Below are 24168 nucleotides of genomic sequence, written 5' to 3'. Positions count from 1 at the left end.
ACGAACTACAGCGGCGAGAAACCACAGCGCCCCCTGGCGGAGACCAATAGCTGCCACAGCGGCTTTCACTGAACTCAGGGCTGTCGCACTCATTTTTAGTGCAGGGGCCACATACAGTAGAATAAGCATAGTAGCCCAGAAATAATCAGAACTAAATGTTTCCCTTTTGTTTTAGTGCAAAAGAAAAAGTACATTACTCCCCTATCCTTACTATCCTTTTACAAAACAAACTGTATTATGAATAACCTGAAATTTCCTGAGTCATTTTCACACTTTGCAAATGTATTGCAAAGTTATTCTTACCCCTGACTTAACTGCTTGCTTGATGATCCATTATCTTGTAAAAAAATATATATATATATTGTATCTAACATTTAATCTGGAATTAATTACTTTGATACCTATGAATAACATATTTATCCAAATGTTTATTCATTTATCAGTAAACATGGCATTGTAGCAATATAACTTAGCTATGATAAATCATACTTTAACCCTTTAAAGAAGGAAACAGTTTGAAACTGCTTTAAAAGAGCTGTCGATATGTGATCAGTTTGTGGTGCTGTTAAATTGTACAGTGCTATGGCTACGTTTACCTAACCTGCTGTACATCCAGCTCTTCAGCATATATTGAGATTGCAACCTTCAATCCTTTTCATAGATCAAGGATCCATGCAAGCTATGAATATGCTGTTAATATCATGATAACAATTTCAAAACTGTTCTAACACACACACTGGGTCTCATTCATGAAACGTGAGTAAATCTGTGTGTAGATTTGCACATAAAAGCTCACTCTACTAAAACTCTACTCCGGATTCATGAACGGTGCGGGAAACTCAGATTTGATCGTAAACACGTGTGTAACTTCATGAATGCCAACCCATCGTAAACTAACAACACGCCCCCGGTGATCAGCAATTAGCATAGATCTCCATACATGAATAGCCATATAAGGAGATCCTGACCACCATATTAGGAGGTAGGTGCATCCTGCTCACCTGCAGCCATGACGCAAACGAGGAAAGAGGGAGAGAGAGAAAAAGAGAGAGATCACGGATCAAAGTCATTTTGGGTGAAGTGGAGTCCAGAAAAAATATTTAATTCTCTTCTGTTAGTAGTGGTGTGACTGGGACAGGTCAAAGGCTGGAGGGAAGTAACAGATTTAGTGAATTAAGTAGGCCTATCCTTGGTCGATTAAAGAACCATTTAAGAAGTAAAGCCAGAATAGTTCGATATGAAACATGAAAAAAAAAAAAAAAAAAAATACACACAACTCCAGAGCTACAGCAGCGACGGGAGGAGGAGGCTCTTCACAGCCTCAGCTGTAGAGGAGCATGGTTGTATCAACACATGAAGTTATATAGGCAGGTTATATTGTTACAGAAGCACCAGCCGTCTGTCACAGCTCCATCCAAACCGGTGCCGACTGCGCTGCTGTGCAGGGTGAAGTGTGCGCCCACCGAGCGTGTAGCAACACAAAACATTTTTTTCCGGTTTTATATCAGATTATTATCATCATAAGATGGAGCCTTGACGTGTTTGTGCGTGTCCGATCCCTAAAACGTCTCTCTCTCCAAATATTTCTAATTGTTTGTCATGTTTAAATTACGTGTTTCAAAGGCGTCGGCGTATTTTGAACATGAGAGAGAGTAATACGGATTAAAATTGTAATTTTCAACAGTGACAAGCAGTATTTATTTGCATTCCTACATTTACAAAAGCGCTACACACAGTCCGGAGCAGGTGTAGATTTTGTGAGTAGCTACGAAAAAATCAGCACTACTAAAAGATTGATGAATGCGGAAATCCACGTAAATTTGCGCTGCTCAGGGTTTACACACAAATCCGTGCTGCTCACGTTTCATGAATGAGACCCATTGCACAGTTTGTTTTATCAAACAAGTAACTCTGGGAAGTCATATAATGTCTCATAATTAAAAGAGTCTCCTCTATTTATTTCCATACTTAGATTTTCAACTCACTACATTATGCATGAGTGGAGAGGTTCACTGCATTTTTCAAGGACACACAGATGGGCGATGAAAATGAGTGTGTGATGTGGGAATTAAAGCTGGGACTTTTAAAGCTGCAGGACAGTTTCTTTGTACCGGCGTCCTCCTGCTGTGAGTTACTGGCAAAAACACAAAAGACCACTCAACGTAATTATCGTTACAGTGAGAATCATGGGTGCTGTCCATGGTTCTGAAGTTTCTGGACTGGACTTAGTGTTCAGAGTCATATACTCCAGGTTAATATGACTAATAATTAGATTAATAAACAAACAATAATATAGTATTTCAAGGGAATCTTGATATTCAGTTAAATGTGTGGCACAGCAACAATGACAACACAAAATAAATCACACTTTTGATGCTTGTTTGTTGCTCATTATAGTCTTAACCCTACTTATGTATCATATTGCAGCTTTTATCGGAACAAACATTTCTGAATGAATGTTTTTCTCTAAAGTGTACTAGTTAGATAACACAAACCTGTTTTTCACAAGCGATATCTAATAATTATGCATGTCATTAAATACACTAACCTAACCTTTTCTTTGAACAATTAAATGATTAAAAAATATATATACTGTATATAACACTTAACAGTCACTAAATCACCCATCAAACAGGCAAGAAAAAAGTATTTTAAGGCACATGAGTTTTTTGCTGAGAAGGTTATGTGTATTTCACCTATTTGAATGCCATTATGAACTGGAGTCATACCTGTATACGTAAATCAAGCCAATTACATATTTTGTAGCATTCTATGACTAATCAATAACATAAAAATCCAAACATATGAGGACATTTCACTCTCAAATATTGCAAATGTCTGAAATTTGACACCTCAGTCTGTTGTCAGTAATCCTTTATTTTCTTTTTCAAACACACAAGCCTCACACAGGAAACAACCAACACTGAACCAACTGAAGGAAAATACACAATCTACTGTCTTTGACCACCAGCTCCCAGAGTGTGCAGCGCTGGCTGCACCCCAACGCCCTCTGTCTCTGTCTTTGAGTCCACGCTGGTGTCTGCTGACTGAATTCACGACGCAGTAGCTGGTTGAAGGGGACCAAACCTCACAGAAACACCTGACTTGGTTCCGTTTGACCAGCCACAGCAAGGCGTGTTGCTTCAGCTGAGCCAGAGAGAGCAGGAGGAGGAGGAGGAGGAGGAGGAAGAAGGGGGAGAAGGAAAGTTACAGGGGGAGAGGGCAAAGAAAAAGGGAACTAGATAGGGAAAAAGAGAGGGAACAGAAGGTGGGCATCTTCAGGCCGACGTGTCCTCTTCAGCCTTACCTGGACACAGAGAGAGAAAAACAGATGTGAGACTTGATATCACCAACAAACACGGTCACAGCGTATAAACAAATGCCTCCATGTTACCGAGCAGAAAGTTCCTATTTAGAGGTTTGAAACCCTGACAGCCGGTGACATCGCTACTGTTTCCTTCCAAACCCGGCCTACAGGAGCGGAAACCTTCACCCCCATGATGACAGCGCCACATCCCATGCCCTCCCTTCCTCTCTCTGCCTTTTTTGAGAGTCCTTCTTGGTTGCTATAATGGGTGACAGCTGTGGTCTGTCAATCCGCCTTGACTGTCAGCAGTTGGGGCAGGGCAGGAATTTTTCAAGAAGTCCCTGAGACCCGATCAGCGGCCCTGGGAGTAATGCTAACTGTACACGTGCCTGAGCTGAAGGAGAGGGAACAGGCCTTTCACCTGTTGCCTTGCCCCGCACACACACACACACACACACACACACACACACACACACACACACACACACACACACACACACACACACACACACACACACACACACACACACACACACACACTGATTAACCCCCCCACCCCCCAACACACAAAACAGACAAAGGCGCGCTCAGACAATTGCACTAAATCTAGCTCCATCCTATACAACTTGTCATTCTCTGAAAAAAAAAAAAAAAAAACACTAAACAAAAAAAAAAAAACCCAAACCAAATAAACATGAAGAAAAAACTATTCAGTCAGAAATGTGTCGTCTTCTTGCGGCGGGTTGGCGTTCATGACCCCTTGAAACCACACACTTCCTTACATTCCATAAGTGGTGTATTAATATGGGGATATAAGGAAGCATGTCCTCACAAGGGGCAACAACTGGATTCACCGCTCCCCGGACACAAAGCACCCTTTCATAGTCACAGATGCAGAGTAGCGGGAAACAACCGGCTTAACAATGGTTAACTGTGACAGAAAGAGGGAAGAGGGACTGAGGGAACACATTGATGGCGGCTTCACTCACATGAAATTTAGAAATATAACAAGTTGTGTTGGATGGACAGCGGGAAATTTCAAGTGGAATATTTCCCCAGTGTGTCTTATTTTCCTACATTTGTCTAAATGTATAGAGGAAAGAAAAAAAAAACATGTCTTCCAAGTCCTAAAAGAAAAACATGACCCTGACAATGAGCATGAGGAGATTTAACATTAAAACTGGCAAATACCAGCTCTCTGATGCCAGCATGGTGATGATGATGAACTGTGTTTGAATAACTCTGGAGGGCGAGGCGAATACTAACTTCCAGCAAAGGTCACAATCTGTGTTATTCCCTTAACATCATGCCATGCCAAGTCATGTTGATCCCATCCACTGTGTAGAAATGTCACTTGTGAAACCGCTTTAAGGTCACAACTCATGAACATTATTGTTAAAAAAGACAAAAACAAAAGACACATGTTTACAATAAAACATGAGTTTGAATACTTTACTCACCTTCCATGAGCTTGTTGCGTCTCCTCTTGGTGGTTGTCTGGTGTTGGAGCAGAGCTGGAGGCCACAGTGCAGAGTTCAGGCAGCCTCTCCTACACAGTCACTGTCTATCTAGTGGCGAATCCCTTGATAAATCTGACCGCTGTTGTGTCAAACCAAATGGTCATTAGGACGCTCCCCCGTCCACTCCCCTCCAATCAAGTCACCCAAACTCCCTGATTCTTTCCTGTGTCACACCTCAGCTTCCCCCTCACCTGACAGAGGTGTCGCGCTGTCATAAAAAATAAAAAAAACTGGCCGAGAGGCAACATCTAACAACTGGTTTGACGCCTGGCTTTGCTCACACGGAGCTGCAAATCAAGGAAACTATGAGCCTGAAGGAAGCGCAGAGACGTAAATCCTGCCAAATCTCAGCCTACATAAAACACTAGAGAACAGTTTGAAGATCTAAATAAAGACTATGACTGATGTCTCTCACTCTCTGTCCTCAAGGAACAAACACACACACACAAACACACAACACACGCACACAAACCTTCCTCCTTTTCCCTGGAGCCCAAACTCATCTCAAACTATCCCTCCACTTCCTGAGATCCACCCTGTTCCTCTCCTCTCCTCTCTTCACCTCAGCTCTCCTGCAATCAACCATCCTCCTCCGTATCTGCCCAGTGGATTGTGCCCACAACAGGCCTTGCAGACCGGCCTTTTCTATCCCGCCAGGAGCGCCCCCCTCCAAAGCGGCCTCCCACCTGTTGGTGTCCTTTAGAAGCCCGGGCCTCTCCTGCGCCTCCTGTCCGGCCCAATCAGGGCCCTGACAGGGGGGAGCCAGCCTGTGAAATCACACCTCTCAGCTGTTCACACTGGGCTCAAGACACCCTACACCCCTGCCGTTCCTCTGTTCAACCCCCCCCACCCCCCCCAAACTAACTCCTCAACCCCACCCCTGCCTCTATTTTACACCGAATGTCAATGGCTCCTTTTTGGAGGAAAAAAAAATAAAAAGAAGAGGGAGAAAGAGAGGGATACAGAGAAACAAGGAAGCAACTGCATGATGGGCGTGTTTTATTGGGGTTTGGGGGGCTACGGTCAGAACAGCAGTTACAGGCGACCATGAGTCACAGCTGAAGCCAAGGTTGAATTTCATCCCAGTTTGGTTTCTGGGCTTCACTTTAGTTTCACTGTGTCATTTACAGTTTAGGAGAAGAAGAAAAAAATCAACACTGGCTGTTGTCAAAATCATTTACCGGCCTCTGAACACCATTTTAAAGCCACTTCGATACGCGACATGACACTCTGACTTCTTGAGATGATGAGATGTTGTGTGTGTGGGAGCTGCTTCACCGTCTTCCAAATGTGGTAAACACAGTAATGAGATGAAATTTAAACCTATTTTACTCAAGCACAGCTAACGACATGTGAGGAGTGTGAATAGGATAATGGTGTTTATTCTCAAACAGACACAAGGTGACCATGTTGCTGCCATGACACTTCACTGGGTGAATTAGAAGCTACTTTGGTTGAGTGGAAAAACTCAGAAGAAAATGTTCAACAAGGACAAAATCGATCGGCTAAAGGAGTCAAAGTCAAAAGTGTTAGTAATTTATCCATCAGACATCTCACCAGTGAGAATATGACTTTTTCTTTCATTGTATTAACTGTTAACATCTTCTAAGTGATCATATACAATGCATATATCCGTATATGAGTGTTTTGAAGCTTTTACACAGTGATCACCAACTCTGTAGAGGCAAATGGGCCGAGCTCAGGGGTTCATTTTCCTCTGCAGCAAGCACAAGCCGCTCCACTAAGGTCAACACCTGTGTTCTAAAATCAGCTCTGGGGTTGGGTGTGATAGGAACCCGGGCCTCATTCACAGAAAGCTCGAGCTCAGAGAGGGGGGCTTACACTGAAACCTAATGCTCTCGCTATTTTCGAGGCACTCGCCGTCCACAAATAGCAACCCCATCGCATCTTTGTAGCTCCCGTTTTTCTCCGCCACAGGATGTTGTCTAAATTCGACAGTTGTTCAATATTTCCCATGGCCCCGGGCCCGGGGAGTATCACAAATGCAACATTTCCACTAATGTCAGCTATGCGCCAAGGCCTTGCCAGATATATCTGGGTGCTAGGAATATCAGATGACTTTTGTTGTTGAGTGGATTCTTTGTGGCTCGCACCGGACACAATGGTTATAAGACACAAATCATAATCCTGCCGTTCCTCTTAACAGGGGGACGGACAGCTGATTGCTGTCACACACTGGCTCACGGGCCGAGGATGTGCCAACACAATGATCGGGCCAAAGTGCTTCATCAAATCATCTGTTTCTCTTTCATCATGTGTCATGCATCATGCGACAGATCTCATCTTACCCTGTGATTTTTTTTTATCTGTCAACCCCTCTTCTCTTTGAGCTCCGTTAATCAGTCTGGCGATCATCATTACAGTTTAAATGGACCTTTAAAAAAAACCTTTAAAAGTCCATTTTAAATGCCTATTGCAGTTTGGTTCAGTGCAGGATTTCACTCCTTCCTAAATCCACTTGGACAATTTTTTTTAAAGAACAATTAATCCAGAATATGAGAATGACAGCACAGAAGCTCAGCAGTCCAGTTGCATATTATCTACAAACTGGGTCAACAAGGTTATTTTTAACTCGCGTTCACATACTGGGCCCCCCGTTTGCTAATCACTTTGTTCCCCTCTGTCATACCCATCTGCCCCATTGCCAATGTCACAACAAACTTTTCTTGGCCGAAGGAAATAATTTCCCTCGGGACAGCAGGTAGGACTTGGACTGACTAACCCCAGAGCAGTTTCTTCAAAAGAGGATAGCACGGATAGCATCGATTGGTATAAATAAACTGGCAGCAGCTGACACCAGACCAGGTCCTGCACATGCACAGGATGGGACAACCTCGCAGATTAACCTCTGTACTTTGGAGGAAACCCTGCAGGAGGTGGAGAGTTAACCTATAGAGATCTCTTTAAACATGGTGTATTTTCATTTTTTATGACCTTAAAGATGTGTTTTTTCCAAATTGCTTCTTATGGGTCTCCAAGTTTTAACAATGAAATGAGAAAAAGCATGCAGCACAGAGACAACAAAAATGACAATGTGATGAAAATAAAAGCGCAGATGATTTCAAAGAGGGAACGATTACTGATGCTTTAACAACAAACCAAGAAGGAGAAGTGAGCTGCTCGTGTCCAACAAAGACAAAACGGATCTTTGTAGCTTGTTGCTGACTCATTATGTGGTCTGACTTTAATGCCACTCTCTGTCCTTCCCTGGGCACACCAGTTGCCAGGACTGAGGTTGACACAGCTGTTGCAAGGAGCCTGGTCCCGTGTGGTGAAGCAATGGAGCGGAAAGGTCAAAGGTCACCAGCATTTAGGGCTAAAATGGAGAACAGGTGATGGAGAGGTGAAGGCAGCTCGCTCCCGTGATTCACCGAGGGGACAGACAGAGGGGTTTAGATGGATGCTTTGAATTCAGTAGAGAGCAGAAGTGCAGAGAGTATAAAGATGTGAGTAACAAAGCATTTGCTGTTTTTAACAAGTGATAATGTGAAATTTCAAAATAAAAGAATCCCATTGAGTCATACCATGACTGAAGGATATGTAATTAAACAAAAGGTGGTCACTTCTGATAATATAATGTTCCTCTTATTTAGCTCTGATCCGTTACTAAAGGCGCAAAAGGTGTTAAAACAGGAAACACGTCCCCATCTTTTCTCACCCATCAAACAATTAAGACATAAAAGGCTTGCGGGTGTTACGCCGGGGCCCCGTGTTCCCCCTAAATGGCCCTGCTGTAATGATCAGGCGGCCTCTGAGTGACCGGGTGACAGGTGAGCTGCAATGTGGTGGATCAGCACACAGCAGAGGACGCAGGTCAAAGCTGACTGTAGATTTTTCTCCATATGTTCGAAGACGCATCGTGAGCCAACGAGAGAGAGAGAGAGAGAGAGATTGTTCCAAGTGTCGTAATTAATCAAGTTTATTTACATGAGGTCCTGATTATAATAACATTCTCACAGGACTTCACAGGAGCACATTAGACAGGAAACAAGGACAAGTGTCTGTATTTGCATAAAATGTTCATTTCAAAATCCAGGTTAGAGTAAGAGTGTTTTCTTTACAATACTGGCAGCTGGTTCGTAATTCCTTGCATCGCATTAGCATAATTAACTCTGTTGTCACTAATAATAAGAACAAAAAAGTGTCTCGCATAACCAACCAAGCTATAGAAAGATAATAAAGAAAGTTGAATAAGTGGATAGTTACATACAGGTAGAAAGGATGAAATCTAACTCACAGCACACGTACACCTGTGTAACCAAATACATCATCAGTGCAGTAATGTCAGTATACATTATATATACAGTACAAATGATTCATTACTGGTGTCTATACTGATCAAATACACTGCTGAGGACTGTTTGTGGTAAACTGGGCAAAGTGGGTCGTCCAACAAGCAGAGGGTTGGAGGTTGGAAACCTGCTCCATCCCAGTCACTGTTGTTGTGTCCTTGGGCAGGACACCTTACCCAACTTGCCTCATGTGAATGTATATGAATGTGTGTGAATGTGTATGAATGTGTATGAATGTCTGGTCAGAGGGGCTGTTTGGCGCACACTGGCAGCCACGCTTCTGTCAGTCTGCCCCAGGACAGCTGTGGTTACAGACGTAGCTTACCACCACCAGTGTGAATGTGTATGAATGAATAATGGTTTCTGTAAAGTGCTTTGGTTGCTATGAAAAGTGCTACATAAATCAAAGCCATTATTATTAATAGTATTATTAAACTGGAAATGTTTCACTGTATCAGATCGTACTATGCTTCACTTCTCAAGTTTGTCATTTCCTTATTAGTTTTTTATTCGTTTTTCTAGTATTGAACAAAGCAATTTGGTGATTTTGAGTTTTGACTTAAGATCATTTACGTATATAAGTAAAAGCAGTAATAACACAATAATAACCAGCAACAGGTAGGTCCTGCAGTCAAAATGATGAAAAAATGTATTGAAATATAATCAGAAAGTTGTTCTTCAAGGATTAAAGTAAAAGTTAGTTATGAAGTTGTTATTTTATGACATATTATATAAGAGCTATTAGTATTATGGCTGACTTTAACAACTGTTTGCAAGTTTAAGTTGAATAAATGGATCAGATTTTATAATCTTGAACATCTTTATTTGACATGTGGTGGCAGCAGCTGACAAATGTAGTGGAGTAAAAAATACAAAAATAGACATATAAAGTAGCTTAATAGAGATGTAGCCTACTAAAGTAAAGCATAATTGGGTCAAACACAGTATAGAGGTCGAGCAAATGTAGTCAGTTACATTCCACCACTGGTCGGGTTTATAACCAGTTGTTGCCTTGAGGGGGAGTTTCCTTGAAAGAGCAGCTGCATTTATTTAAACCCAAGTAAATATTCAACAATAATTATTCATATATTAATTGAAACTTTATTTTTCTGCAGACTAATTCAAGTTGATTACTACGAAATAAAGTCTTGTGTTCATGGCTACATTGCTACTGTATGTTGTAGTCTCCAGATCGTCATACAGTTGTATGTGTGTAACACTCACACAACAACACACTATACAATATTAACTTCAACATGGACTTTACTCTCAAATGCAACAGTTTGTCTGCCATCATCTTAATTTTTTTTTCCATGGTGCTCTGTGACTTTTCACTTACTGTGGCTCCTGGTGGAGGAATGAGTGGGGAGCAGCCTGTGGACACCCAAGAGCCTGTGGGGGTGGTCAGTCACTCAGCTGCCGCCCGACTCCCACCAAAAGGGAATGACAACTGCAGGAGAGCCAGCAGCAACAGCAGCAGCAGTCAGCAGCAGCGGTGACACCGAGATAAAACAGAGATGGGGTTTATGGTGGGCAGAGAGCTGGGCGGGGGGTGGGTGAGCTGAATCAGCCGCCCAGCTGAGGATGTTTAAAGAAAGAGTCAGCGGTGTTCAGCTTTTGTCTCTGGTCTTAAACCTCTTTTTGTGTGTGTGGAAATATAACATGTTGAAAATAGAGACATATTAAAATGTCTCTAATCTATATGGATGAACTTTTTCACACACCATCCTCGGTCCTCCTCTCTATTTCCTGTCAGATCTTGCTTGTGTGCTGTGGCGAGGGGCCAAAAGGTCCCCGTCTCTGGTCTTATTCATCAGGACCCTGGACAATAACTGTACTGTCAGGCTCATTTTGAAGATGAACCATGGTGCCATCTGCCATTTAAACTAACAGGACTGGATGCCTGTGTAATTAGGATCAGGCTTGATTAGTGTAGGCTACATCTTCTCATTGGTCTACCTCTGTCTATATAACAGTGCTCAGTGTGTGTGGGCTCAGACGAAACACTGGGCAGCTGCATAAAGCAGATACTGCAGTAACTGTAGTCTCATAGAGGAATAGCAGGTTAGTTTAAGATCTAATTATAATATATTTATGCACATTTGATACATTTTTTCTATTCTAAACACCCTCATTCCCTCGTACGTCGTCCTGCCTGTGACATTTAATAATTGTGTAATAACTGTAAAGTGAATAAAAGCACAAGAGTTTTATATAAGATTTTTTAAGCTATATTCTCAAAATGTGTCAGATTGACCCCCACACCCACCCAACACCTCCTCTCGTCCTCTCCATCCCCCTCATGGGAGGTAACAGCTGTGGTGTCACCCGGAGTCACATGACATGGGCAGGTGGGAGAAACCTATGTGGGACATCCATCCCCCCTTTCTTCCCTCCTATTCTCTCTCTCTCTCTCTCTCTGAATGTCAAACCTCACACACACGCACACACACACGTGCACAAACACACAATCTCCTCTTTTCAAGGGTGTGGCCATTTTGTGTTGCAGGAATGTGCTCCGTGTTTGTAACTCATACTGTATGTCTGATCTCCCACATTGATGAAATTCCACAGACAAAAATCTCCCTCGCTCCAGTCGCTGCTTGTAGCGGCTACGTCGCTGCTTCTCCCCAGAGACCCGCAGCTACCGGAGGGAGCATCTATTCAGGAATGGCTCACCCATAATCTCTGACCTTTCAGCTCTATCACTCTTCTGCTCTGGGAATTTTCTATTTGCCCCAATGTACTGTACATCATTTGTAACAATGATAAAAACCTGTTATTCACATGTTCTGCCGTTGAACTTCAGTGAACGTTCTTCTAAAAAATCACAAGGTTTGATGCACAAAGCCACAAACATGGATCCATGGTTGATTTAAAACTAATCCTAATCCAGCGGTGATGAGCAGCAGGACAACTCTCAAAGGAGAAATATCTATTTTATATAACATGAAACTCATAATAACTTTCACATTCAAACACCAGTCTGTGGCAAAACATCATAGTGGAACAACTAACTGCATAAAATAGCCTATGCAATGCCAAACATAGAAACATACACAGGTGGATGAAAACAAACAAACAAACTTGTATTTGCAGATACTTCTGTGTACTGGAAGCAGAGGTTTTACAAATGTATTAAATTCCAGTGAGTTTATATAATTGGAATGATTTCGTTTAGTGGATAAATGATTTCATAGCAGTAGCTATATAAGTAGTTAGAGGCAGAGAGGAGAATTTCAAAACCACGAGATAATAATATTTGCTTTGAAAGATAAACTTAATAGCAATTTTTCATTTATTGTGACTGTGAGTTGTTTTGTTTTGTCAGTCTTAATTTAATCTGCATCCAACTGAAGCAGCTTTTCCTCTGAAATGTCAGTGAGCTTCCTGTTTATGATGATTGCATTTAAAAAAAAGAAGGAATAAAGCTGTGATGCACTTTGAAGCATAAACGACATATCACAATAACAGTTTTCATTCATTTCATTTCATTATTGTCAAACTTAGCTGGGCAGTTTATTTTTTGATAATAGGATAGCCTATACTTCAAAAAACTGAAGAAATAAATGTGAAAACATAACGATGGTGTACCCTACATCAAGGGAGTTAGGGGGATAGGGAACAGGGTTAGGGGACATAGTGAAGAACAACAACACACAGAGCAGTGCTATTTCACTGCACTGAAACTATAGGCTACTAGGGGTTTAGTGTAAACTACCCTGCTGAATCCCTCTAATGATCCTTTGCTGCTGCTTTGTGATTACCTTTTCCTTGCTGTGAGAGGACAACAGAACTTATATTCACCAATAAAGCAGTATTAATTGAAGTTTTCTTAATTTCTCTTAAGCAATAAATTTATAATATGTTTCGTGTTACACACAGCTTCTGTAGCTGTTTTATTTTAGCGTCACTCTCTCAGGGGGAACGTGATGTGCGGGCTGTTTCCGGGGACAGTATTTACAGACGGACTGCCTCCGTGCTGTAAGGGTTTATCAGGCAATAATCACACTGCACCGTTATGTTAAATTCATTATCACGTTTCCACAAGTTAGAAATGACTTGTACTCAAGTTAAGGGTTAAATTATGAGTAAAGTAGTGAGTGTATATTTAGTTTAATGGAGACGTCGTGTGTCGCTGCGATTTCCCTCCGCTAGCTGACCATTATTCTGGAAACCAGAACCAACAGAGGTCGGTATCAGTCACTGACTCGTTAGCCTACTGAATATTCATGAGCTGCACTGTTTAATATTTCAGGTGTAGCTGGAGGTAAAGGTAAAACCACCGCTGCCTTGTGTTTAATATACTTGTGTTAGGTTAGAGCTTCCTGTTTGCTCCACTGCTGCATCACTGACAGTGTGAATGTCTGTCCCCTCTGCAGACCATGAGACTCACAGCTGTCCGCATGTCCAAAGTGCTGCAGCTCACCCTGGCGGTCATCAAACCGGACGCTGTGGCTCATCCTCTGATGTTAGAGGTCAGCTCTCTTTGTTCATGTTTCTGTCACTGTCACTCAGCCTGTGGTCCTCCAGACTGAGCAAACACACCGGACAGTCCACTGAATATCATTTGATTCATATTGACCAGTTATTTAACTCACACACTAAAGTACAGGGTGACTAATAAGTAGAGGCTCTGTGTGCACCTTGTTTAGAAATGCCATAATTTAGTCTGTGGTGTCTTGTATTTCTATTCATTCACACATTCAGTAAAGGTGGGAATCATAATCGGACATCATAACGATACTGTACATATTGTGATTTCCTAAGTATTACAATAACACATGTAATACATTGTGTATTGTTTGTTTGTTTTTAACCTTTTTGCTACTGCAAATTATGCCCTGAAAGGAAAACTTGTATCAACATCTGTTTTATCTAAAAAGATCAAGTTCTCACTTACATCGTTTTCATTCTCACAAAGCAGACACAATAACCTAGTACTAAAAACAAAAATTTGTATTTGCAATTTACATAATAACAGATTGATTGATACCTGGCAACTGTGTATCTACGTATATAATATTACTACACAATGTCGCTGTACTATGCTGTATCGATTGTTTTTTGTTTAGTATGATAATAATATCAGAATGCTGCCCCCTTTTCTTATTTCTTCTTCTTCTTTTCAGCTCTGTACACATTACCCTGCATGTAGCTGTGATCCAAACATATTTAGATAAAGCCATTTACACAACAAAGTTAACAACTATTTTATTTTATTCCCCTCAGGCTCTTCACCAAAGAATCCTTGAGAACAACTTTGTCATCGTCAGATGTAAAGACCTGGTGTGGAGGAGACAGGACTCTGAGAGTTTTTACGCCGAACACTCAGGTGAGAATAAACCCGCTCTGTGTTTACTGAAATTACCAGTTAGCATTTGTTCTTCCACAGAGTTTCCATCCGAGTAAACAAATGAGTCGACAGCCTGTTTTAGCAGATATGTGAAGATAGAACAAGTGATTCATCCATCATTGTACTACAGAGAGAAAACAGCCTCTTGTTGCATCACTGAAAGTCTTTCTGGTGATGACTGTCATGATAATTCGTCATAATCCAACTTGTTTTGTTTCTCAGGCCGATTCTTCTATCAAAGACTTGTTGAGTTCATGTCAAGGTGAGTCTTGCTTCACACTCACATCATGAATGTATAAATCCTGACTCATGACAGAGGTGGTAGAAACCACTCTTGCTTTTGTGCCTTTGGATGGATGTCGATTTCTGTCTGATGTACTTGAAATGGAATAACAAGGAAATTTCCATATGCCCATAACCCACGGGGCCGGCACACAAAAAGCTCTCCTCAGTTGACGGGCGCTCCTATTTCATGCTCAGCAGGTCACCAATAAATCATTCTCTGAAACTTCACAGCAGGAGTTTCAATCATCAGTGGACTGCCAAGTTTAGCACAAACACTCCTGGGGCAATTGTCTGAAAATTACCACGTCGCCTGCTCACAATAGCTCCGCATGAAGCATGAACACCCGCCGGACCGCTAAAGGTGCTTGTAATCACGTTGTCATGTTTGTCTTGTCAGAGCGGTGAATCAGTAGTTGCCACAGCAACCTTTCTCTGAGTGAAACACAAGAAGCATCTTCGACATAGCAAGCTCCAGTTATTGTATTTCATTGTTTTTGCTAAAACTGATAACTATCGATCTGTGAGACCTCTAGGGTGACTGGATTTATAGGGAAAGCCTTTTTCTTTTTTTAGCTTCCTGTTAAAGGGACAGTTTGTAGGATTTAGGAGGACCTAATAGAAGAAATGGAATATAATCATCATAATTATGTTTCCAATAGCATTTAAACACTTGAAACTCAGAATTGTTGTGTTTTCATTCGCTTAGAACGAGTCCTTTGTATCTACACAGGGAGCAGTTTGTCTCATGTTGCACCACCGTGTTTCTATAGTCGCCCAAAACAGAGGAATCAAACTCTGACTTTAGAGAGTTGTTTAAATGTTTATGCAAATCTATGTCCATTTTTGGAAAGGATGGGGTATTCAGTTGGTTGTAGTCTGCAGTCTTACCACTAGATGGCACTAAAAAAGCTCTGTGTGTAACAGACCCACACACAGTTTTGACCATACAACATTTAAACTTGTATTGACTATACAAACTGATGTCGAACTCTTTTCCCCAGCGGCCCAATGCGTGCGTACGTTCTAGCCCGAGACGACGCCATTCGTCACTGGAGGGAACTGATGGGACCGACCAAAGTCTTCAGAGCCAGATACACCTCCCCTGCATCCATCAGGGCCCAGTTTGGACTCACAGACACACGAAACACCACTCATGGTTCAGGTTAATATGCTCAAGACCCCACACACCGCACTGTCAGATCACACTGCAAGTTCATCAGGTTTACTCTGGCATAAAATCTCTACATGATCATATGAAAAGAGCAGAAATACAAGTAGTGTAAATTTAAACATTCAAGGTAAGTTGCATCCCAAAAACACACAAATAATGTTTTTTCTTGGGGAACCACAAAAGTGCATCATAAATCCTGTCTTAATATCTTCACAAAGCTATAAATCATCAGGCTCAAAGGTCTCAAGGGTCCTATTATTATAGTTCATTGAAGTCTTAAGATTACAAACCATGTCTTGCCAATAATACATTTTCTGCTTTTTCTATCCCTGGACATTTCTAAAATTTTTTTTTTTTTTTTAACCATTTCTCCAGATTCTCTTGAGTCGGCAAAAAGAGAAATCAGTTTCTTCTTCCCAGACTTCCGTGTGGACGAGTGGATGGAGAAAGAGGAACCATTGTTCAGGGCGGGACAAATCCAGTTCGACCATCAAAAACAGATCCACACGCTTTCAGCACAAAGCTGACCTCAGAGCTGCTGCTACAGTCACTGAACAACAAATCACTGTCAGGTCAAAGACTCAGGCAGAACGATTCAGCTGCTGTTTTATTTTTTATCCTTTGTTCACTGAAACCTGCCGCACTTTGTGTTTCACCTCAGATCCTCAAAGTGCCAATGTGCGCAACCCATGTCTGTGCTATTAAAGCCGTTTCTCCTTCCCTGCCATGTGTTAAAGTTTAAAATAGGGGCCATCTATATGTCTTTCTTTTATTTATTGTCATTTTAGAAAACACAAATGACTAGATAAGAAAATCAGACACTGTATTGTACAAAACAACACCATGTAGTCGGACAGTTTTACATTATCATCACAAACGCCATTCGTAACGATCGGTTTCAGTTTCCTGAGCCATTCAGATTGTAGCACAGCAGCAACTACCTGTTTGTCAATAACAAAACAATAAAACATTTATTCTTTGTGAATATTCAGTACTGTCAAATAACACTGTAATTATAACCTTTACACATACATTTATTCTAAAAAGCATATTAAAACAAGATTCGACTTAACGTAAGAATTTTGAAGTGTGTCAAACACTGGTCCAAACAGGCTGTCTGTTGCAAATTATGAATTCTTCATTTAGTTTTGGTCTGATACTCTATTATGCTCTGAAATGTCATATTTCGTATTTTCTGTTATCAAACTAATGAACAGTGAAACATTGTCGTAACAGGCACCATCGAGATACATTAAACAGAATTCAATATAATATGGCTGAGTCAAAAATGAGAAAACGAGCCAGGTTGAAATTTATGCCTATTTAAATTTTAGTGTTGAGAGTCTCTGGCAAAGTCACACATCCCATAACGACCCATTAAGTCTTCTCCGCAAAAAAATAATGTAGTTCATCTAGTTCACAGTCATCGTTTTTTTCTTTGGCTTCCTCCACTTTCCCCTGCTCTCAAGTGTTTTGTGCTGACACCTGTTTCAGAGTTTCCACAGGCTTCATGACCTCGTAGGTGGTGAGCGACTTCTTCACCTTCCCGTTCTTGTCCACCTGATGGATGCTCTGTGTCACCGTGATGGTCACCTGCTTGGTTGACATGCGATTGTCCTGCCATTTTGTCTGTTAACGGTGAAGAACGACGTATCAGGCATAGTAAATAAAAGATATCAGCACTCTTAAAATGCAAAGTGTGGCATGAAAAACAAGCATTGAAAATATGTGTGTTGTCTTTGTTTTCTTTGTTTGTTGAAATGTGAAAAAAAGTGGAAAATGCATGTTTTCATTTCCCACAGACCATGTTGATTTTTTCAGATGTTTTGTTTTGTCAAGCCAACAGATATAAACCCAAAGTTTCCATTTACTGTTATGTACGACCAAAAAAATAAATAAAAAAAAGCAAGAAAATTGTCACATCTAAGAAGCTGGAAACAAGAAATGTTTAAAGTTTTGATTAAAAAAATGAATAAAACTAATATTTGATCATCAGAATGTTTGTATATTGTATTTATGTTCACATTTCAGCCATTAATATAACACATGAGCAGGAATAAGAACAAAAAAAAGTCAGTCTTTTACTCCCAAATCATTGATTTTACTCAACAAATTAAGAGATTAAAGCAGAAGTAAGTGATATATTTGTGTTAATATAAGTCTTAAATAGTTATATCTTCCGACAGCAATCACTTACATAGAGTGTTTGGACCGAAACACGGGTCTGTCAGTCCCTCTGCTCTGCTCTGAGCCGAAGAGAAAACATTTATCGTATCCTACAGTTTTTATCCAATGAGGAGAGAGAACGGCATGCAGGGCTGTGTGTGCAGCCAAGGGACGCCGTGAATGTGGTGACGTAGGGACGAGGACTGTTATGGTGCGTTCAAGGAAACTCGTAACTCGTGACCTGTGAAGTCGTACCAGTTCGATCTGGTACGAGTTCACGGGTCAGAAGTTACGAGTGGCCGTTATAGTGACTTTCACAGGTAAAACAGGTCGGAGAAACACGAGTGGGTTGCCTGGAACGCTACAAAGTCGTAAGTTGTGACTTGAAGCTGTAATTTACAGTTTCAAAAGCCTGCCTGGAACGCAGCATTAGCCAAAACGACCGGATCGCTTACTTCTGCTTTAAGTCAGAAAAGAAGAAAATAAAAATAAAATGTGCTTTGACAGTGGCAGCGTTTACAAAGACAGGGAGAGACTCACAATCTCTTCAGTGTGTAGGACGCTTCGGCGCTGCACTGTGGTGCCAGACAACGGCAGCGCCTCCTCTTTGGGCGGCGAGGCCAGGATGGCAGGAGGGCTGCTGGGCTTCACGTCATCCAGACTGGCCTCAGACACGGCCGAGCAGACCTTCAGGTACGCCTGCGCAGGAGGAGGGAGGCCGTCCTCGAAGAAGTCTGGAACTGAAACAAGATCTGTGTTTACTGACCGAAAAGCAAAAGCTCGTCTCTTCAAACACACACAAGGTTAACAAGGCTCCATCACACTCTGGTGTACAAGGTTTTTAGGTTGAAGAACATCTCAGGAACGTCTGGAGGAGTTTCTTCAAATTTGGTTCAAACTCTCACTTGGACTCAAGGATGAACTGAAAGTAGTCAAATGCCAATATTACTGTGACCTCACAATACATCTTTTTGGCCACAATAATTAATATGCTAATTATGACACTAATCTAGTATAGAATATGTAAATTGTAATATGTAAATCCGATACAAAAAAAGACCCTAACCCTAGCCCTAACCTCAGTTTGACAATAATAAAGCAAAATTCAGATTCAAGAGGCTAAAGACCAATAAATAACAATACATGAAAATGAATTGTAATCAATTATCATGTAGGAGATGAATAAAATATTCAGGAAACAGCTGAAAGAAGACACATTATGATATTTACCAACAATATCTTAAGAGATGAATCATGTGGCATTAACAAAGATAAAGTAATAAGATCTGGTTGGTTATTATCTAGAAGATCATCAAGGTCTGACCTTCAAACAAATCCAACAGCATATGGAACAGCATTATTAGTCATGTATTCCCTGAGCTTTGGGAGACTGTGACTGTGTACTGACCTTTTGTTCGTTACTGTGGTTTCCTTGAGTTTGTTTCTTTCATTAGTCACAGGACAGAGTAAATAGTCCATTACTGCTGCTGCTGAACTCATCTGACCACAGTGTGATGAATTACGGAAAAACACTTTGAAAGTAGGCTACTACCTTATAAGCACAACATGAACAACAACATACATAAATAGTATGTAGGTAGTACTTGATTTAATCTTTGCAGTTACCAGTTCAGACAGACCTGGACCTGTTTCATGTCTTCTGAGGGAGCTCAACTGATTTTGCCTTCACAATCACATCAAGGCTCCTCTGCCTTCGTTCATTCACTCCTCGCTGTATCTGTTGCCATGAGAGCCAAGTCCTGTTTGAGCACACTGGCTTTTGATGTAACCTATTATGCCCATTTACTGATTCATCCTGTAATGGCTTCAAAGAAAACGGCACGCAAGAGGCAAAATTAACATACAACAAAAGGATTGTTGTGACTTCATTCTGTTTCTGAGCTGGATGCACGGGAGAAATGAACTACCACAAGGACAAAGGTTTCCATCTCCTTTCAGTTTCTTCCTCTCTCTTTCTTTTCGAATGCGTCACACACTTACAACCTCCAGAGGTGTTGGATGTGCAAAGGGAAACTGTTACACCTACAGGATTTTTTCCTGCAGGGTAAAGCAGATAGACGCCAACGGCATAGGTGATACCTTTCACTTTGATGTTCAGCGTGAAGCAACGACCACTCGCTGCTAATCCAATATGACTCTGAGCCTGAACTCTCGCTGCCCGCTGTGGATCACAGCCAATATTAAAACAGCCTGATCATAAAAACCTCTGTGCAATAACATATTAGTGAACATAGAGTAGTCATTTACTCTACATATTTAACCAGAAAAATAGTAAAATACCCATTTGAGGGTGTGAGATGAAAGCGGTCATATGATATAGTCATTTAATAGCAGTAAAAAGAAGACTGTAATTGCAGTGGGAATCAATTAAGTGCCAATTTATGCAACCATGAATGTATTATGTTAGACTGTTAGGCTGATCCAGTTAGCAGATCAATTAAATATTCACTGACCCATCCACTAGAGCCATAATTCATTCTTCTTACCAGGGCTGATTGTTTTCTCAGAACTGGAGCCGGCCTCCGAGTTCTCCGAGGGGATGCTGTGGATGGACGACAGAGGGATGTCTGTGTCTGTGCTGGTCAGCCATGTCGACTCCGTCTCTTTAGTCCAGCTCTCCAGGTAGCGAGGCTCCAGGGCGTCGGTCCTGCTGCCCCCACAGCCCATAGTGCTGCCTGGGGCCGGCTTCACTCCCAAGGTGGACTTTTCTTCAGAGCAGGGAAACAGGGCCCGTATTCCTAAAGATTCTAAGAATCCTCTCAGAGAGCTCCTAACTTAACCTAAAGATTCCTAGCAAGGAGTTTTAGCTTAGGAGTGATTCCAGAACACTCTCAGAGAACTCTGAGCAAGGAATGGACAGAAACTCCTATCTTAGTGAGGAGGTGTGGTTGACCCCTGAGTCATCATTTCAAACGCTGTGATTGGTTGATCCTAAAAGTTAGATAAAGGGGTGGTGTTTAGCTCAGTTGGTAGAGCAGCCGCCCCATGTGTTGAAGCTATAGTCCTCGCTGCAGGTGACCCGGATCGAATCCCGTGTCGAGCAGTCCTATCCTGCATGTCATTCCCCCTCTTTCTGCTTCCTCTCTCTCTCTCAATTGTTCTGTCAATTAAAGACCAAAAAGCCCCAAAAACTTAAAATATACTTTTGGTGATAATGTGCAAAGGATGGACCCTCAAATCGATAAATTTAACCATAGAATCCAATCTTATGAAGACTGTGTAATTGTAAAAAATATTTCACATAAAACAAAATATCCGTTAAATGAATAGTAAGCTATACTTTAAAATGATCCTACAAAATGTGTGAAAACTTGCACAGTATTGACATAGTGAAATTTATATTTATTTGCTTATATTAATTACCATGCTAGTAATTTTTGCACTTTCAACTTTCAACAGTTCAACTCAATTTGGTATTAACGAAGATAAAATGGCTCAGCTTTCATCAGTGTCTGTGATTGCTGACTTGCCTATAAGAAGCAGTGTTGGTTGGCTTTGAAATCTACCACAAACCAGTGAACAGCAATGGAGAAGAAAAGAACAAGGAAACCCAACTGGTCAGAGGAACAGGAACAATCTGTAGCGTTTCATTAATTCACTGTCATCCAGTGTGTGGAGAATATCTCTCCTGCCTGCACCATTTTGTCCTCTGCTTAGGGAACTCCTAAGCCACTTAAAAGTCCTCTTCCCTGCTCTTAACAGATCCCACCTTAGGAGCTCTCTTAAGAGCTAGGATTCTTTAGGAATAGCTTTTATCTTTACTAGGATCTACTCTTAAAGCAGAAGTAAGTGATATATTTGTGTTAATATAAGTCTTAAATAGTTGTATCTTCCGACAGCAATCACTCACATAGAGTGTTTGGTCTGAAACACGGGTCTGTCAGTCACTCTGCTCTGCTCTGAGCCGAGGAGAAAACATTTATCGTATCCTACAGTTTTTATCCAATGAGGAGAGAGAACGGCATGCAGGGCTGTGTGTGCAGCCAAGGGACGCCGTGAATGTGGCGACGCAGGGACGAGGGCTGTTATGGTGCGTTCATGGCAACTCGTAACTCGTGTTTTTCCGACCTGTGAAGTGGTACCAGTTCGATCTGGTACGAGTTCACGGGTCGGAAGTTACGAGTGGCCGTTATAGTGACTTTCACAGGTAAAACAGGTCGGAAAAACACGAGTGGGTTGCCTGGAACGCTACAAAGTCGTAAGTTGTGACTTGAAGCTGTAATTTACGATTTCAAAAGCCTGCCTGGAACGCAGCATTAGCCAAAACGACCGGATCGCTTACTTCTGCTTTAACTTTTAGGAGAAATTCTAAGAAAACATCATGATTCTAAGAATTTTCTTAGAATTTGGCCACTAGGAGCAACTCTTTGCACTAAGAATCTTTAGGAATACGGCCCCAGGTTTACACTGGATTTCAGTTGGATTACTTTGAGCAGTGACACTGACTGAGAGATTGACAGTTTAATCAATACATATTGATGATATGATTAATGGCAGATACCTCCTCAGACAATATCTAAATGTGACAACATGTCGACATGAAAACAAAATGGTCAAAACAATAAAATAAACTACACTAGTCATTAACATCATCCTAATGAACATTCGGTCATCAGTTTTCTTCTCTTCTTACTCATTTGCATTAATTTGACCTATAATGGGGCAAAAAATGGATTAACAGAAACATGTTTAAGAATCATCAGGTTAATAGTTAAGGTCATTTTTGAAGGAATCAAACAGTATCTTCTATGTCAAAACTCTCAGGTGAGAGAATCTACTGCTTCTCTTGATGTGTCTTATGCAATAATGTTTTTTTTTTTTTTTTTTAAACAAGCTGTTGGGAACCTGTGATTCAAATGCTTTTTTTCCCCTCTTTTTTTTTTTTTAACCATTTTGTGACATTTTACAGACTAATACTACTAATTAACAGACAGCGAAAACAATATTCAATCGCAACTTTGGCTAAACCCCTTCAGACTGTTGACCTGATATTTTCTCAAACGACATAAACAGTAGGTTACTCACAGCACAGCACACAGCTGTGGGACACGCCGGGTGCCCTCATATGATTGATAATGAGACTGCGTGGGTCGAGTGGTCCCTCACAGTCACGTTTACATTTCTTCAGCAGCATTTAGAGGCAACATCTTCTAATCATCAATCAGGTCAAGGAGGGCGGCCTGCTGATCATCAAAACATGTGATCACCTGTAGGGAAACAAGAGAGGGAGGGAGAGAGAGAAGAGAGAGAAGAGAAAGAAGTGAAGAAGTAAAGAAAAGACATCCTTTTATCTTCTTATTGACATCTAGAGACCTTCTAGCACTGAGAATCAATACATGTTGTAAAATCATTAAGGCACAGACTTTATCTACAGGCTAAGCAGCCTTTAATCACTATAGTGGACCACTGAGCCTTTTCAACTGGGCTTTCTCTAAATGAGATGAGGTCTGATTTTTTACTGACACTGACTAAGCTGCTCCCAATCAGGCCTCCTATGGATCATTATACTGTATCGCCTGGTTTACTCATTCACTTGTATGAGAAAATCCTAAAGAGCAGCAGTGCAGCATGTTGGGTAAAAAAAAAAAAAAAAACGATGGCTAAAAACGCAGTAAACGCAGTAATCGACCTGTCAGACACAGGCCGAGAGGAAAATAACCAATAACAGCGATTGATAATTAAAAACCAAGCAAAAAAGGGTTGAGGGTGTTTGGCACAACATCGTCGTGGTTTAACGCAGTTGATGTATAGAGATGAAGGTGGAGGCTTACTGGTGGTGCTGGTGTCGCCGCTCCGCTGCTCCGCGTCCTCCGCCTCACGGACCCTGAACATGCCGTCAACAAGCACCGAGCTCCGGACGGTTACAGACCGCGCGTCCGTCCGTCCGCTCCGACGTCCATCCTCCTCCTCCTCTTCCTCCTCCTTTCCTCTCCCTCCTCCACTACCACAACAAAGCTGATCGAGGACCAGTGAGTATTAAGTCGTTCAGCCCGTTGTCATGAAGATGAGGAGGCAGGTAGACGCTGCTC

At 41.5% G+C, this 24168-nt stretch overlaps 2 protein-coding genes and 1 long non-coding RNA gene across 3 annotated transcripts; 1 reads left to right on the top strand and 2 right to left on the bottom strand.

The window, feature by feature from the left end:
* Positions 1–2857: 2857 nt before the first annotated feature.
* LOC311007277 lies at positions 2858–5629 on the bottom strand. The gene is made up of 2 exons (XR_014596412.1): positions 4768–5629; positions 2858–3307 (listed from the first exon to the last, which is right to left on the bottom strand). It is a non-coding gene; the product is annotated as an uncharacterized lncRNA (long non-coding RNA).
* Positions 5630–13114: 7485 nt separating this feature from the next.
* On the top strand, positions 13115–17941 carry nme6 (NME/NM23 nucleoside diphosphate kinase 6). Its single transcript, XM_084001269.1, has 6 exons — positions 13115–13332; positions 13523–13618; positions 14373–14475; positions 14719–14758; positions 15783–15943; positions 16328–17941. The coding sequence occupies exons 2-6, from the start codon at positions 13526–13528 to the stop codon at positions 16477–16479; spliced, it is 549 nt and encodes a 182-aa protein (XP_083857395.1). The 5' UTR covers positions 13115–13332; positions 13523–13525; the 3' UTR covers positions 16480–17941.
* Positions 17417–20806, bottom strand: baalcb (BAALC binder of MAP3K1 and KLF4 b; the record flags this gene model as incomplete). The annotated part of the gene is made up of 3 exons (XM_084001270.1): positions 17417–17581; positions 18659–18858; positions 20626–20806. 3 exons carry the CDS (start codon positions 20804–20806, stop codon positions 17417–17419), a joined length of 546 nt encoding a protein of 181 aa, XP_083857396.1.
* Positions 20807–24168: the final 3362 nt, after the last annotated feature.

This window comes from Trachurus trachurus, assembly GCF_905171665.1.
Source record: "Trachurus trachurus genome assembly, chromosome: 24".
Lineage (NCBI taxonomy): Eukaryota > Metazoa > Chordata > Actinopteri > Carangiformes > Carangidae > Trachurus > Trachurus trachurus.
Note: the sequence above shows the minus strand (reverse complement) of the source record. Positions and strands in the feature narration are given on the sequence as shown.

Coding starts and splice junctions, on each gene's coding strand:
- nme6 (XM_084001269.1), top strand. CDS start 13,526: ATGAGACTCACAGCTGTCCGCATGTCCAAAGTGCTGCAGCTCACCCTG. Junction 14,476..14,718: donor TTTTTACGCCGAACACTCAG/GTGAGAATAAAC, acceptor TTTGTTTCTCAG/GCCGATTCTTCTATCAAAGA. Junction 15,944..16,327: donor AAACACCACTCATGGTTCAG/GTTAATATGCTC, acceptor CCATTTCTCCAG/ATTCTCTTGAGTCGGCAAAA.